At 42.8% G+C, this 14,071-nt stretch overlaps 1 protein-coding gene across 1 annotated transcript in view; it reads right to left on the reverse strand.

Moving 5' to 3' along the window:
• Nucleotides 1-442: 442 nt before the first annotated feature.
• The window catches only part of CLVS2 (clavesin 2), a 148,969-nt gene continuing 135,340 nt past the window's right edge, over nucleotides 443-14,071 (reverse strand). Inside the window, exons 4-5 of the mRNA XM_029596402.1 lie at nucleotides 9,973-10,193; nucleotides 443-1,493 (exon numbers count right to left, since the gene is read on the reverse strand). Of these exons, the coding sequence (XP_029452262.1) occupies nucleotides 1,406-1,493; nucleotides 9,973-10,193 (309 nt within the window). The 3' untranslated portion in view covers nucleotides 443-1,405. The remainder of the gene's footprint in view (nucleotides 1,494-9,972; nucleotides 10,194-14,071) is intronic.

Below are 14,071 nucleotides of genomic sequence, written 5' to 3' on the forward strand. Positions count from 1 at the left end.
AGGAGACATGAACATTTTCAATATGCTGAACTCCTGCTATTTTACTAATACTTCCTCTACCCCAGAGGCCCCATTTATTTTGGATGTATATAGCCCTTGGTTCATATTGTTTTAATGTATTTTGGATGTGAATATTTAGAGTCACATTTCAACTCAGCATACTCAAAAATTCATACTGCCTTTGACTAGTTTTGAGTCTGGATTTTAGAAAGAGAGTGGGATATAAAGTAGGTGAAAACTGACTCTAATTATCCAGATGAATTGGAGTGAAATATTCTCACATGTGAATAAATATAGATCTAAAGTGGGTTGGAGAAGTCTACCCATCCCTCTCATATATATAGAGAATACATCAGATATGATGTAAACATTTTCACTAAACCATTTTTATCACCTACATACACACAGATTAGACGTGATTTCTTTTCTTGTACATTCTTGTTTAATTCAAATAGCTACCAATGTCATTTTATGGGTTCCTTGATGGGTAAAACAAATGTCACAATGTGCAGAACATTTCAGAAGTTAGCTTTCAGGCTATCACCAGTCTCATTCCTTGTTCATAATATCAAGTTTCTTAAATTTTGCTCAGAATAATTTCCTCTGTGTCAAGGAAGATGAGATTCAGAAAAAAAACTGGAAACACGTCTGACATGAGATCTCAATGTCTCAGTTATGGCACAGGCTGGAAAAGTTACAAAGTACCTTTCAATATCCAAATCTCCTTTAACAAAGTCAAGAAAAAAATAGCATCACAAATTCAAATTGCAAAGCAGTTTGGCACGGTACAGGAGTTTCAATGATTAATACCCCCCACACACACCCCATCCCCCTTCTGCTATTTTCTCAGTCCTGCATGATCATATTTCCAGCCCTGGAACACATTATCTACAAAACTACATTTTCCAGAAATAGAAATACTGCATCCATTAAAGCCAGTGTTTCCCAGCTTCTTCTATTCCCTATTCACTTAAGAACTACCTAATGTGAATACTGAGATCATGATGGCAAGGAAAAATTGCTGCAATATGGCTTCATATAAAAGAATGAATCTTCATGAGTTTTGTTTTTCTATATAGTGCATGTCACCGATACAGATTTTAAGGTTCATTCTCCGCCATACTAATTTATTACCATGACATACCGATTCAAAGTGGAGGATTACATTGTATTTACAAACAAGTTGGCACTTACAGAATAAATTATTGATCCATCCATTTCCAGCCCAGGGCACTCATATTTCAAGCACACCAGAAAAAAAAAACCAAACCTGTGTGCCTGATTACATTATGCAAAATCTGCATGAACAAATATAACTCCGGCTGGTACATTCAGTCTAATGCTTTGCGTGTTGCCGAGAGTCAGAGCCTTCCACCCCAGTTTATGTTCATTGCTGAAGGAGCTCTTAGTCAAGCGAAAGCAAAGGTTGCATGTTTTCTTCTTCATTCTTATCTATGCGCTTGAGCACGCCGGGGTCCACAACAGACTGGGATCTGCAAAAGAACAAAGCAGAAATGTTCCTATCGGAATCTCACAAATCACCTTCACTCCTGGTTCAGCAAAGTGACTTGCCATTAATTAATGATCTTAATCTAGATGGACCGCATGTGCAATGCATTAGTAGACCGGAAAGGGCAAGCAATGTCTGTCTCTGTTGCTAGGGAAAGCTAATTTTGTTCATAACATTTACACATGTATCTTTTATCCGCGTCTCACTGCTCTTTTTACATGATAGTACTTTAGAAGCACATTCCTGAATGACTTATGGGTGACGTAAACATGCAAACCTGGGACCACAGAGCAAGCATGGGGAAGGAAAGTAGAAAGAATTTCATTTATCAGGCTAACAACTGAAGTTGCTGTGTTAGCCCATTTTGATATGTAGAATTAAGTGTCATCAAGCCAAGCTGTAGGTGAGAATTTTTAATAAACTAACACAATACAAGTGTGACAAGCTATGGAGAGTAATCCTCTCTTCATTGAGTCAGTGAAGAAACAGCACAGTTACACTGAGTTTAAATAGTACAGAGTCATTTAGATCTTGGGCGGTCTTCATATGCCATTACACATCACCTGAGCTCTCAAGAAAACTTTAAATCTTTTAAAAAAGATCTTAAAACTTGGCTACTCAGCCAAACACTCAAAGACAGTATATGATAAGACTGCAGTCCACTCCCTTGGCGTGTCCCACCTTGGCCATGCAATCTCCCTCCAACGACTACCACTTTGACTCACAGAAACCTTCTTGATTTTTTCTCTGTATCAGCTATCCCCTTACATGCTTTGAGCACATATATATACCTAACTATATTGTATTTATTGATTGATATTAATCTATTGTTCAGAACCCGTTTCTGTTTTTTCTGTTAAATGCTTTAAATGTAACAGGTTGTTGTAAATGTAAACTGGAGTGAAGGCAATTTCTGCTATACCTCGGTATATTAAAAAAAAATGCTAAATAAATAAATAAATAAAGGGAAAGGAAGGAGGAGAATGCCAGATAAGACTGTAAAACTTTTCAACTGAAAAGATCTGTGTCTTATAATGTGGGAGAAAGCCAATATCCAAATTAATTAAGTAAGTTAATCAGATAAGACTTATCTGACTGACCTACAATGGATATTCAGCAGCATGGCTATGCTGCAAATATCCCCAAATAAATTGCTAGTTAGCAGGTAAATCTTAGCCAGCTAACTTTAGACCTGCTATTGAACAAGTCTAACTTCTCCGGTAAACTTAACCGGATCAATCTGAATATCGCTAGTATCTCGCTAAATTAGCTAGATAAGAAGCTTCTCCCTGGAACGCCCATATCCCATAGGCTGGATAAGTACTTATCCACTTAACCCCTTCCTGGGTCCTTTGGAGAAGCCTAAAGGTCATGAGTGAAGTCCACCTGCTCCTGCCCTGGGTCCAGAACTTTAAAAATGTTGCCATCTGCCTGGAGGATGTCACCAAAGTGATATAACTTCAGTGCCTTCCTCCAGTGTGGCCAATACCATTTTGCTGTACAGCCATACAAAACATGAGTTAAGAGCATAAAAATTGTGTTACTAAACTTTGTGCACATAAAACACGCGTTAGGGGCACATAACATGTTCTCTGGGTATGAAACATGATCTGTGTGCGTACATCCTAAATATAGGACCTCAGCACTATGAACTCCAGGTTAAGCCTATGCACCTCTCTGCATTTATTTATTTATTTATTTAACACTTTTTTATACCGACCTTCATAGTAATAACCATATCGGATCGGTTTACATAAAACAAGGGTATAACTGAAACAATAAATAAAAGTAATTAACAAGAGAGGTGAATAAGGCAAAGTTACATTTAACAAGGAGTAAAAACTTGGGAAGCTTAAAAGCTGGAAGAAAGGTAAAGGCAGAAGGAATTAAAACATAATACAAAAAGGAATTTGGGAATTGAGAAGAAGGAGATAATGCTTTGATTAAAATGGGATTTGCATAGATGAGTGCTAATTTAATTGTATAATTTTACTCATGATTGTGTACACAATGGGGGTAATTTTCAAAAGGAGTTACGCATGTAAATGTAACTACTATTGTAGCAATTTCCAAAAGCCATTTACTGGAGTAAAGTGCACTTACACAAGTAAATCCTATGGACAATTCAATGGCATATATTATAGCAATTTTGAAAAGCCCACTTACTCAAGTAAAGTGCATTTACTCGAGTAAAACCCTGTTTTACTCGAGTAAATGCTTTTTAAAATCAGGCCCAATATTGGTACACTAAATTCCTTGTTAAATTGAAAGTTGAACATACAAAAATGTGCACTCAACTGCAAGCTAACATGTGTGCCCAGCTGAGCATATCTTATCATATTAAGGATAAATGAGTAGGTAGGAGTAAAAGATGACATTTACAGAAAATATAAGTGGATCACATATTACTTACAATGGTAATATGATAGGGAAGGGGGAGGAGTTTGATGTGTTAGAGTGATAAGAAGGTAACTGAGAGGCAGCTGAATTATTATTTCTGATAATGAGTATTTTATAAATCATATCTTTGTTAAGGCCTCTTAAGTCAATTTTAAGTTTTTTACTAACTACTGGTAAGACTCATTTGGATTGCTAAACTGTAACCCAGAGATTATAGCCTGGTCATAATCAATTTGTCTTTTCCTTTTTAAAACACTCACCAGCCCCATAGACGTTTGTGCCAGATAAAACTGTGTGTCCCAAACATAACTTTTTATTAAAGCTAATGCCAAGTTAACAGCTGACCTTTCTTTCATATGTGCTGTCATTCATATGCTCTCTCTCGGGCCATTCATTCTCCCATCGCACAACAATTGCTCACACTTGAAGAACTATTGAGGCATCTATCAGGCATGAGATCCAACTGTTCATATCTTTGAGTATGTCTTTCATGGTCATTAGTCAGGAACAATGTCTCTAATCAGTTTCTAAGTCTCCATTAAAGCAGTTCATTCCCTGTCTACATGGCCACTAGTTAACTCTCTTCCACTGTATAATGGAAGAACATGAGCCATCAATTGCTCATCACTTCCAATGGATCAATCAGAGCTTGACTTTTCAGATAGTTTTGAACCCTTTTACTATCTGAGTCTCTTTTAAAAGTGACTTTGTGTAGTTAAAACACTGGTTAGAGGTTACAGTTTAACCAATGAAATTTTAGTGAGGCTTTATCAGCTGCAAAATTATTCTACAATTAATTAGAATTGCCTCTGGTGAAATACATTTGACTGCATTTCCAAGGGCTTTTGGTTTGTGTGCTGGCACTGTTTCAGACTTGGCCACGCTGATAACAGATACAGTAAGTGAAACCCTGTTGCTTTCTATCCAGTATCTTAATTAACATCTCTTTTGCCCACCCTGCTTTTACTGAAATACCTGATAAATATCTTGTCACCTTGCTTATCCTTCTTAACTATCTTTTCCTCTCTTATGACTTAGCCATCCTGAATACCTTTTCTGCTTTCCTTAGGTTTTCTAGATATTCTTTCCTGTCCTTGTCTTCTGAGATTTCTTATACCTTTTGAATGCTAGTCTTCTTGCCTTGAAGTTTTCAGTCTCCATTTTAGACAATCTTATGTCTCTTTTTCAATTTACATTTACACTGTAGACCTGATATAATGTGAAATTGCTTATAACGTGATCAAAGGTTGGTTCCCAATTTCACATCTTTCAAATTTGATAGATATTCAGTGCCACTTAGCCAGATAAATGGCCATTAAACACAGACAGTCTCATTCACCACTTAGTCTGTTCTCATCCAGCTGAGTGGCATGGAATATCTATCAAAAATGTGATATTCCTGGGTGATTTATCTGGATAAGTCTTATCCAGCTAACTCACTTAGCCAGATTTTTCTCAATATGTATAAACTCAATCTAACATGGACTCACTTATATTGCAGACCAAATTTTTGGACCCCATTGCCCACATTATATTGGGTCTACATTGTATTTACTTTCCTAATATAGAGAGTAATTTTCTAAGGGACTTCTGTGAGTAAAGTAGTGCTTTACCCATAGTAATGGCCCTTTAGAAAACTGCATAACCAATACACATACACAATGCACATAGGGGAGAGTTGGAGTCTGAGTGGGGTTGGGACTTATATGCATACATTTTATTTTAATGAGTATGCATGTTAATTCCTTCAGCAATACTGTGCATGCACAATTATGCCTGCAATTTTGTGCTCATAGTTTTGCCAGGATAATTTCAATGTGAAAAAAAATGCACATATTCACTTTGAAAATTATTTTACTGTAAAGTATCTAGGTAGAAATTACCTGCAGAATCTACACTGGCTGAAAATGACCCTCATTATGATTTGATGCCCTTTCTCGAGCATTTTTTTAGTTTAGTCCATTATTCTACTTCACAGAGATTTTTCCACTCTGCCAATGCCTCATTAAGATGTTCTCCGGTTTTAACAAGTTGAGGTACTTTTTAATGTGTTTTCCACATGTCTTTGCTTATACGATAAACCACATCATCTAATGATCACTTGAGATCAGGTGCCCACCCACCTGGACATTAGAAACATTGTCCTCAGTTCTGATCATTGTATTCAGTACCATCCCTTCTCTTGAGGGTCCTATGGCCATTTACTGAAGGAGCACCCATCAAAGGGAGTCTAGCATGTCTCTGATCCCACAGATTAATATTTCTCATGAGCAAAATGTCCCCTTTCATTTCAGCCCTGTGTATGTCAGACTCTGCCCAGACCTTCCACCTATGTCAAAGTTCTGTAGATCTCTCTGATGTAGAAGGAAGTGCCATTTTCCCTTTCCAAGAGAAGCCATAGCATCTCCTCCTCCTTTCCCATATACCCTGCATTTCAGTTGCTTTAATATGATGTTTTACATAAAGTACTACCCTTCTCTCTTTTCTGCTTACACTGCCTGCTTGTTGGTCATGTGACTGAAGCACTTGCCCTATATATGCAATTAATATTTCTCACTGAACAGTAAGGCAAATATAGTATGGGGACAGGATAGAAGGTAAAGTTTGACTTTTTGCGGATGACACTAAGATCTGCAACAGAGTGGACACGCCGGAAGGAGTGGAGAGAATGAGACGGGATTTAAGGAAACTGGAAGAGTGGTCGAAGATATGGCAGCTGAGATTCAATGCCAAGAAGTGCAAAGTCATGCATATGGGAAGTGGAAATCCGAATGAACTATATTCGATGGGGGGGGAAACGCTGATGTGCACGGAGCAGGAGAGAGACCTTGGAGTGATAGTGTCTAATGATATGAAGTCTGTGAAACAATGCGACAAGGCGATAGCAAAAGCCAGAAGAATGCTGGGATGCATAGAGAGAGGAATATCGAGTAAGAAAAGGGAAGTGATTATCCCCTTGTACAGATCCTTGGTGAGGCCACACCTGGAGTACTGTGTTCAGTTCTGGAGACCGTATCTACAAAGAGACAAGGACAAGATGGAAGCGGTACAGAGAAGGGCGACCAGGAAGGTGGAGGGTCTTCATAGGATGACATATGAGGAGAGATTGAAGAATCTAAATATGTACTCCCTGGAGGAAAGGAGGAGCAGGGGTGATATGATTCAGACTTTCAGATACTTGAAAAACTTTAATGATCCAAAGACAACGACAAACCTTTTCCGTCAGAAAAAAATCAGCAGAACCAGAGGTCACGAGCTGAGGCTCCAGGGAGGAAGACTAAGAACCAATATCAGGAAGTATTTCTTCACGGAAAGGGTGGTGGATGCCTGGAATGCCCTTCCGGAGGAAGTGGTGAAGTCTAAAACTGTGAACAACTTCAAAGGGGCGTGGGATAAACACTGTGGATCCATCAAGTCTAGAGGGCGTGAATAAAGTGGAGGCATTCAAACACTGCACGGAGCGGCAGTAGCCACAGTGGCATTCAAACACTGCACGGAGCGGCAGTAGCCACAGAGGCATTCAAACACTGCACGGAGCGGCAGTAGCCACAGAGGCATTCACGGAGCAGGATGCCAGTGGCCAGTAGTTGGTGTTCCACCTTCACGGAGCGGAAGGATGGAGGGCTGCTATTTCCAAAAAAAATAAATAAATAAAACAAAACAAAAAAATAAAAACAGGGGTGGGTAAGAGTATGGGGCAAGGGGGTGGCCTGCTTGTTACAGCGGTTGCTACCCCTAATTGAGCTGGATGTCACTTGGATGCAGATACAGAGCTGCTCTCTAAATTGGGTGGAGGGGAATTAGGGCTGGAGGGTACTGGAAGCCAATAGTAACAGGTGGGAGAGAGAAAAAGGGAAAAAAAATGGATAAAGTGCGTAGCTTGCTGGGCAGACTTGATGGGCCATTTGGTCTTCTTCTGCCGTCATTTCTATGTTTCTGTGTTTCTTTCTTTCAAATCTCTTGTATTCCACTACTTCCAAGTATCAGTCCAGAGCACTTGCTACGTTTTGGCCCTGCTTTTCTAGCATTGTTAGGATTTTGAATTTTGGGGATCCTCCCCTTGCTTTTACCCCCATTTTTTGGAGCATGTGCACAAGGTCTTTCTGTTCCCAAGGCGGACTGATCAAGAACGGAATTGATGTGGTTTTAGGAATCCCTGACAGACTGATCAAGGAGGGTCTGGTCTTTGCTGCCACACAGTGGACTGACCCAGGACTTTGGAGTTTTGGAGATGCTTAGAATTGTGGAGTAAATGCAGAGCTTTGTTATTATTGAACCTGTGCTCCAGATCCTGAAGGACAGGCAAACCCCCTATTTGCCTAAAGAGCTGGATTTCTGATTTTCACCTTTGCGCCCAGTGAACAGCAAAGGGGGAGGATTTGGAGGGGATAAGTTTGATGAAGAAGTTGCTGAAGATTTTTCAGACCAGTTTTTGCAGTAAAGTAAGTTTCCCCTTGCTGTGGACACTGGAGATTAGTTTGCCGGCCATCCATTGTTCCTACCATGTGACAGGGGCCGACCAATGGCACCAGTAGCCCCTGTGACATCATAAGGGCAAAGGGCCATCGGCTCCATTTTGATTCGTAGCAGGCCTGATGGCCCGACGGCCCAGAGGGAGAGATCGCTCAAGGACCCCGCTGGACCACCAGGGCTTTTAGTAAGTCTTGGGGAGGTATCGGGATGGTGGTGGTGGTGGGGGGGGGGGGGGGTTGTAATACAGTAAATGTGAATGGTTGGGGTGGTTTTTTTTCGGATTCATTTTTTTTTCTTTTTTAATTCGTTTTTCCGGTTTCGGGTTCGGGTTCCAGCTTCGTTTTTGCTGAAAAATGATCTGTGGGAAAACAAGTTTTCCCACGAAGTGTCTGAACTGAAACCCGACCCGAGCCAGAAAAACGAAGCTCATCTCTAGTTTTGACCTCTGCTACTGCCAACCACTATGAATTCTCACTGACCCACAGTCTGGCCAATGCAATATAGTGTGCTCAGCCTAGCACACAGCTTGATGCGTGCTTGGACACGCATTTTGGGCATGCTAGAATAACTTCCAATGCAGTAATAAGATTAGCGCATCCAAAATAAGTGTCCAAACCAGCACATAGCTAATAGTGCTCATCACATGTAAATGCTATGTAGATGAGGCAATTAGCTATTACACCTGATGCAAAAAATCACCATTCACCCAACTTGCACATTTTAACATGCAAAAATTAATGCCAGCCCAGGAGCTGGCATTGTCTTGACGTGCCCCAAAATCAATAAAAAAGCAAAAAATACTGTTTTCTGTGGTTTCTTTTACTAAAATTCATCGCAATACTAAGTAGGAGGAACCGCAGAAAGCACCATCATGAAAAAAACAAGTCTTCATGGCTGTCAGGTAAGGAAAACAGATGCTCAATTTACGAGCATCCATTTTCCTAATCCGTGGCTGTGTGCGGGTTAGGAAAACGAACGCCTGTAAATTGAAGATCTGTTTCCCTAACCTGTGCACAGTCACGTCTCCTGGGCACCCGATGCCATAGACACGCTAGGGACACACATTTATCCCTAGCATGTCCCTTTTCATGCAGCAGCTCATTGAAATATGCCAATGCACATCCAGGGGACCTGGCTGTGCCCATGTTACTGCACAGCTTATTGCATCGGCCCCATGTGTGTGAATTTTGTACTGAGTTGTGTTGCCCAGGGACCCCAGGGGTGGAAATCTCCTCCCCACTGGATGAATCCAGCATCCCACGGGCTGACGTGTAAAAGTCTAATAGGAAGGAAAATCCTTGGCAACTATGTAGTCCCTCAGATGTAGCACCCCAACAATCTGGGGGTCCCGTTACGCTTACATTTAATAGGATAATATCTGCTCTGGTTTAGTGAGACAGGTGTACATTTGTTTTTCAAAGAAAATAGAAAGGATGTTAGATCAAATTCATGAATATAGCTGTGACTTAAATTTCTCAATGGCTCCCATTAGGAACCTCTGGTCTACATTTTCCGAACCAAACCAATTTTGAGCAGTTCCTAGTCAAGATCAGAACAGGGTCATTATTACAAAATAACATTCAACTTGCCTTTTCATGGATTTAGGGGACAGATCTTTTCCCACATCTTTTGTTGGCATGCTGTAGGAATCCACACTGTATTCACTATCATCATCATACTCATGGTCTAGCAGTGTCCGTGCCCATGTGCCCATGTCATAAGGTGGCAGCATTCCTCCAAACTCTGAAGGCAGGATCTCTGGATGAATTAGCTGATGCAGGCTGTTCAGATTGTTCCCATGCAAAAATATCTGTAAAGATAGGTCACAAAAATTGTCAAAATCACCACATGGTAAGAATAACTTCATTAAGAAATGCGAATATGCGGCCCACATCTGGTCCCAGTGTGTTCCATTCACGAGAAGTCCAGTTACAAGAAAAAAGGGAAATAAAGGTACTAAGGGTCTATTTACTAAAGTGTGGTGCATTGCCTTGCACGTTTTCATGCATTATTAGTGCAAATAAGCCATTAGAAATAAAGGGAGCTGCAGAAATTAGCACACGTCAAGGAAGTGCATTCACTTTAAAACGAATGCTAATCCAAATCAAAGCGGGCAAGCCCAGGTACAATCCCTAAATTTTTGGGGGTTCATTTGTTTTGTAAAATAGCACACACTATTTTCTGAAATGAATACAAATGATAAAGGGGCGGATTTTCAGAGCCCTGCTCACCCAAAACCGGGCGGATTTAGGCGAGCAGGGCCCTGCGCGCCGGTGAGCCTATTTTACATAGGCCTACCAGCGCGCGCAGAGCCCCGGGACTTGCGTAAGTCCCGGGGTTCTCCGAGGGGGGCGTGTCGGGGGCGTGTCGGGGGGCGGGCCCGGTCGTCGCGGCGTTTCGGGGGCGGGTACGGGGGCGTGGCTACGGCCCGGGGAGGTCCGGGGGCGTGGCCGCACCCTCCGTACCCGCCCCCAGGTCGCGGCCCGGCGCGCAGGAGGCCCGCTCGCGCGCGGGGATTTACTTCTCCCTCCGGGAGGCGTAAATCCCCGGAGAAAGGTAAGGGGGGGTGTAGACAGGGCCGGGCGGGTGGGTTAGGTAGAGGAAGGGAGGGGAAGGTGAGGGGAGGGCGTTAGAGGATTCCCTCCAAGGCCGCTCCGATTTCGGAGCGGCCTTGGAGGGAACGGGGGTAGGCTGCGCGGCTCGGCGCGCGCTGGCTATACAAAATCGATAGCCTTGCGCACGCCGATCCAGGTTTTTAGCAGATATGCGCGGCTCCGCGCGTATCTGCTAAAATCCAGCGTACTTTTGTTTGCGCCTGGAGCGCAAACAAAAGTAGGCCTATTCGCGGAGTCTGAAAATCCGCCCCAAAATGAACAAAACCTCCAGAAAATGAAAAAGATGAATAAAACATTCAAACCTCAAATGGAAAAGAAATTCTCTGCACATTAGTGTATGGCACACCTTAGGAAGCAGACCCCCCCCCCCGCCTCTATTTGCTATGTTCCTTACATTTTTGCTTTCAGTTACTTTTTTGTTAGGTCCAATTTCAAGTTCATGTACGCATTGTTACTTTATAGGCCCGTGTGCTAACGTTAGTTTGCATGTGTATAGTGCAAGTCGCATGGGCATGCTACAACCTGTATCAGGAATATTCTTATTATAAATAACCTTTTAGCTAGAGCCACAAGTTGCTTGGAAATAGTCCTTGGTACTTACTGAAGCCTTTTACCCTTCCCTTAGAAGTCCTGCGCTCATTAAAAAGCTCTCTATGAGATTGTGAAACCATATCCGTTAAAGCCCCACTGAAGGGTGTGCAACATCTCTAAATCTGAAACAGTCAGATCCTAAGCCAGGAAGAAGCTTTCTAGCTTTCTCTCTACCTGCTAATGTGGAGAGTTCTCAGCATCAGAATATTGCTTTCTGACTTCCTTTGACTAGATGGTTAGGTTAATCTCAGGAACTGCCTTCTGAAAAGGATCTGAGATAACAGGACTAAGGTTCTCCCAGGAAATATTTATGTTTTGCTCGGTACCCACTGCTAGAGGATGGACAGGGAGTGTGCCTGGATCTAGCAGTATCTTATGGTGGGCAAGTTGTCTTCTTCCAGTCACATCCTTAATCTATGTCCCCTGTTCAGGTCCAAACAGGTTGCAGCACTCAAATGAAAATTCTGGGAAATCAATCTATAAGCAGATATCCACAGACCTATTCTTTAGCCACAATGATCCAAAGACCATGGACTTGGTGAACAAGGAGGTGAAATCATAGACAGTGTCAGCTGAAAACATGATTGCCAAACAGAACATGACGGAGTTAGGCAATATGGCTCCATGCATGGCTTTTTCATGCCTTTCTGGACAGTTTAAATCCACCTTTTAAGAGCATTAGAGATATAGACAAGCTATTTATTTAATTAAAACAATTTTAAAGAGTCTTTTCATCACTTAGCCTCAAGGTATTATACACCAAATTTTAATATGATACACAAATACAATAAAAATATCACCTATATAATAATAAATAACATAATACAATACAGTAAAATCAATACATACTTAACCAAACTCATCTAAAATAAGACAAGATTGTTGGAGGACCGATAGAAAAATGTCATTCTTCAGAACAGACAGCAAAGGGTTAACATTACCCACCACCCTCCATGTCACCTGACCCTGCCTGGGGTGGGATGGGACTGTAAGGGTTACTTAGAGAGTATAACATGTCTTAGTTAGTCTGAATCTCCATCTATCTGTTGTGGTCCCAGGACTGCCACTCACCATGCGGCCCGGTCTGGCCGCGGGAGCTCCTCCTCGGCCACCCGGGCCCGAAACGTGGCCTACCGTGGCCTCCTCCCTGCGAGGGAGATGCCGACGATGATCCGCGGCTGGCCCCGCCCCCTAGGAGTGTGCCGGGGCTTCTGATTTAAAGGGGCCAGCACGGGAAACAGGAGGACAGCCCCCTGCTGGCATCAGACGCTGCCGGGTTATTTAAACCTGGCAGCCACAGCTAGCCAGTGCCTTGCAATTAGGTTCACTCTTCGGAGTAGCTAGTTGTACTTCCTGCTTCCCGGTTCCTGCTTGTTCCTGACGTCTGATTCCTGGCTCCTGACCTTGCTTTGTTCTTCGACTCCAGCTTCAGCTTCCGTCCTTGGTTTTGGCATCCGACATCTGTCTTCTGGCTCCCGACCTTGGCTTGTTTCTGGACTTTGGGCTTTGTCTCTCTCCACTGCTGCAGGTATTGTTCTTCGCCCGCCTGGAGGTTTCTCCTAAGCCCCAGTGGCTCAGGTCCTCACGGGCTCCTCCCGGGGAGACCGCGGGCTTCCAAGGGTGAAATCTCTCCTGACCTCCTGGGCGTCATCTCATCATTGGACTACCATGGCAGGCTGCTCTTCTGATCCTTGGTCGCATAGGATCAACCTAAGACCAAGAGGCCCGGGTCCCTACGGGCTCCTCCTGGGGGGACCTCGGGCTTCCAGTGGTGAAGCCTTTTTCGAAGTCTTGCCTCAGCGCCGCCACCTGGCTGCGACGCCCACTGTGGGGTTCCACAGCTCTACACCTGTCATTTCAGCCAGCCCAAGGGTCCACGATCCTAACAGTATCTCCCTGCCTAATGTATCTGGTCAGACCAACATAAGCTCTATACAGTATACAGAACCATGTATTTAATGTTTATTATTTTTCTATCCTAATTTCCCAAGTATCATTGCATGCTGCCAGTGCTGAGTTATTTCCATCTCAAAGTAAGTTTTTGTCCTGGAGGCATGGGGTCCCTTTCCCCGCTGCACACGGTTTTGACTCTGAACAATAAGATTAGGCAGACTGGTATCACCAAAATAATAATGACAACAGACTGAATATAAATTGATAGACAAGCCAGTAACTGACACACACAAACATAAATAAAACAGCATTATAACTAATATAACACCTGAGCTCAACACTTCCCTAAAAAAAGGAAACCTCCCCGCCAGACACTTAGCTCCCTCCCCGGTATCAACGCTTACCCCTAATTAAATCTCCCTTCCTGCCCTCACCCACTCCGGCATACCCATTCACACCGGCCCACACCCCACCAATGTAACTCCCCACTGCCTCCCTTTATTTGTTCCTCCCCACCCCTGCCCCCCCTACCCCCCTCCAATCCTCAGAAGCCTCCCCCAGCTAACCTCCCGAAGCCTCTACCAAATCC

This window comes from Rhinatrema bivittatum, chromosome 3 (assembly GCF_901001135.1).
Source record: "Rhinatrema bivittatum chromosome 3, aRhiBiv1.1, whole genome shotgun sequence".
Taxonomy (NCBI): domain Eukaryota; kingdom Metazoa; phylum Chordata; class Amphibia; order Gymnophiona; family Rhinatrematidae; genus Rhinatrema; species Rhinatrema bivittatum.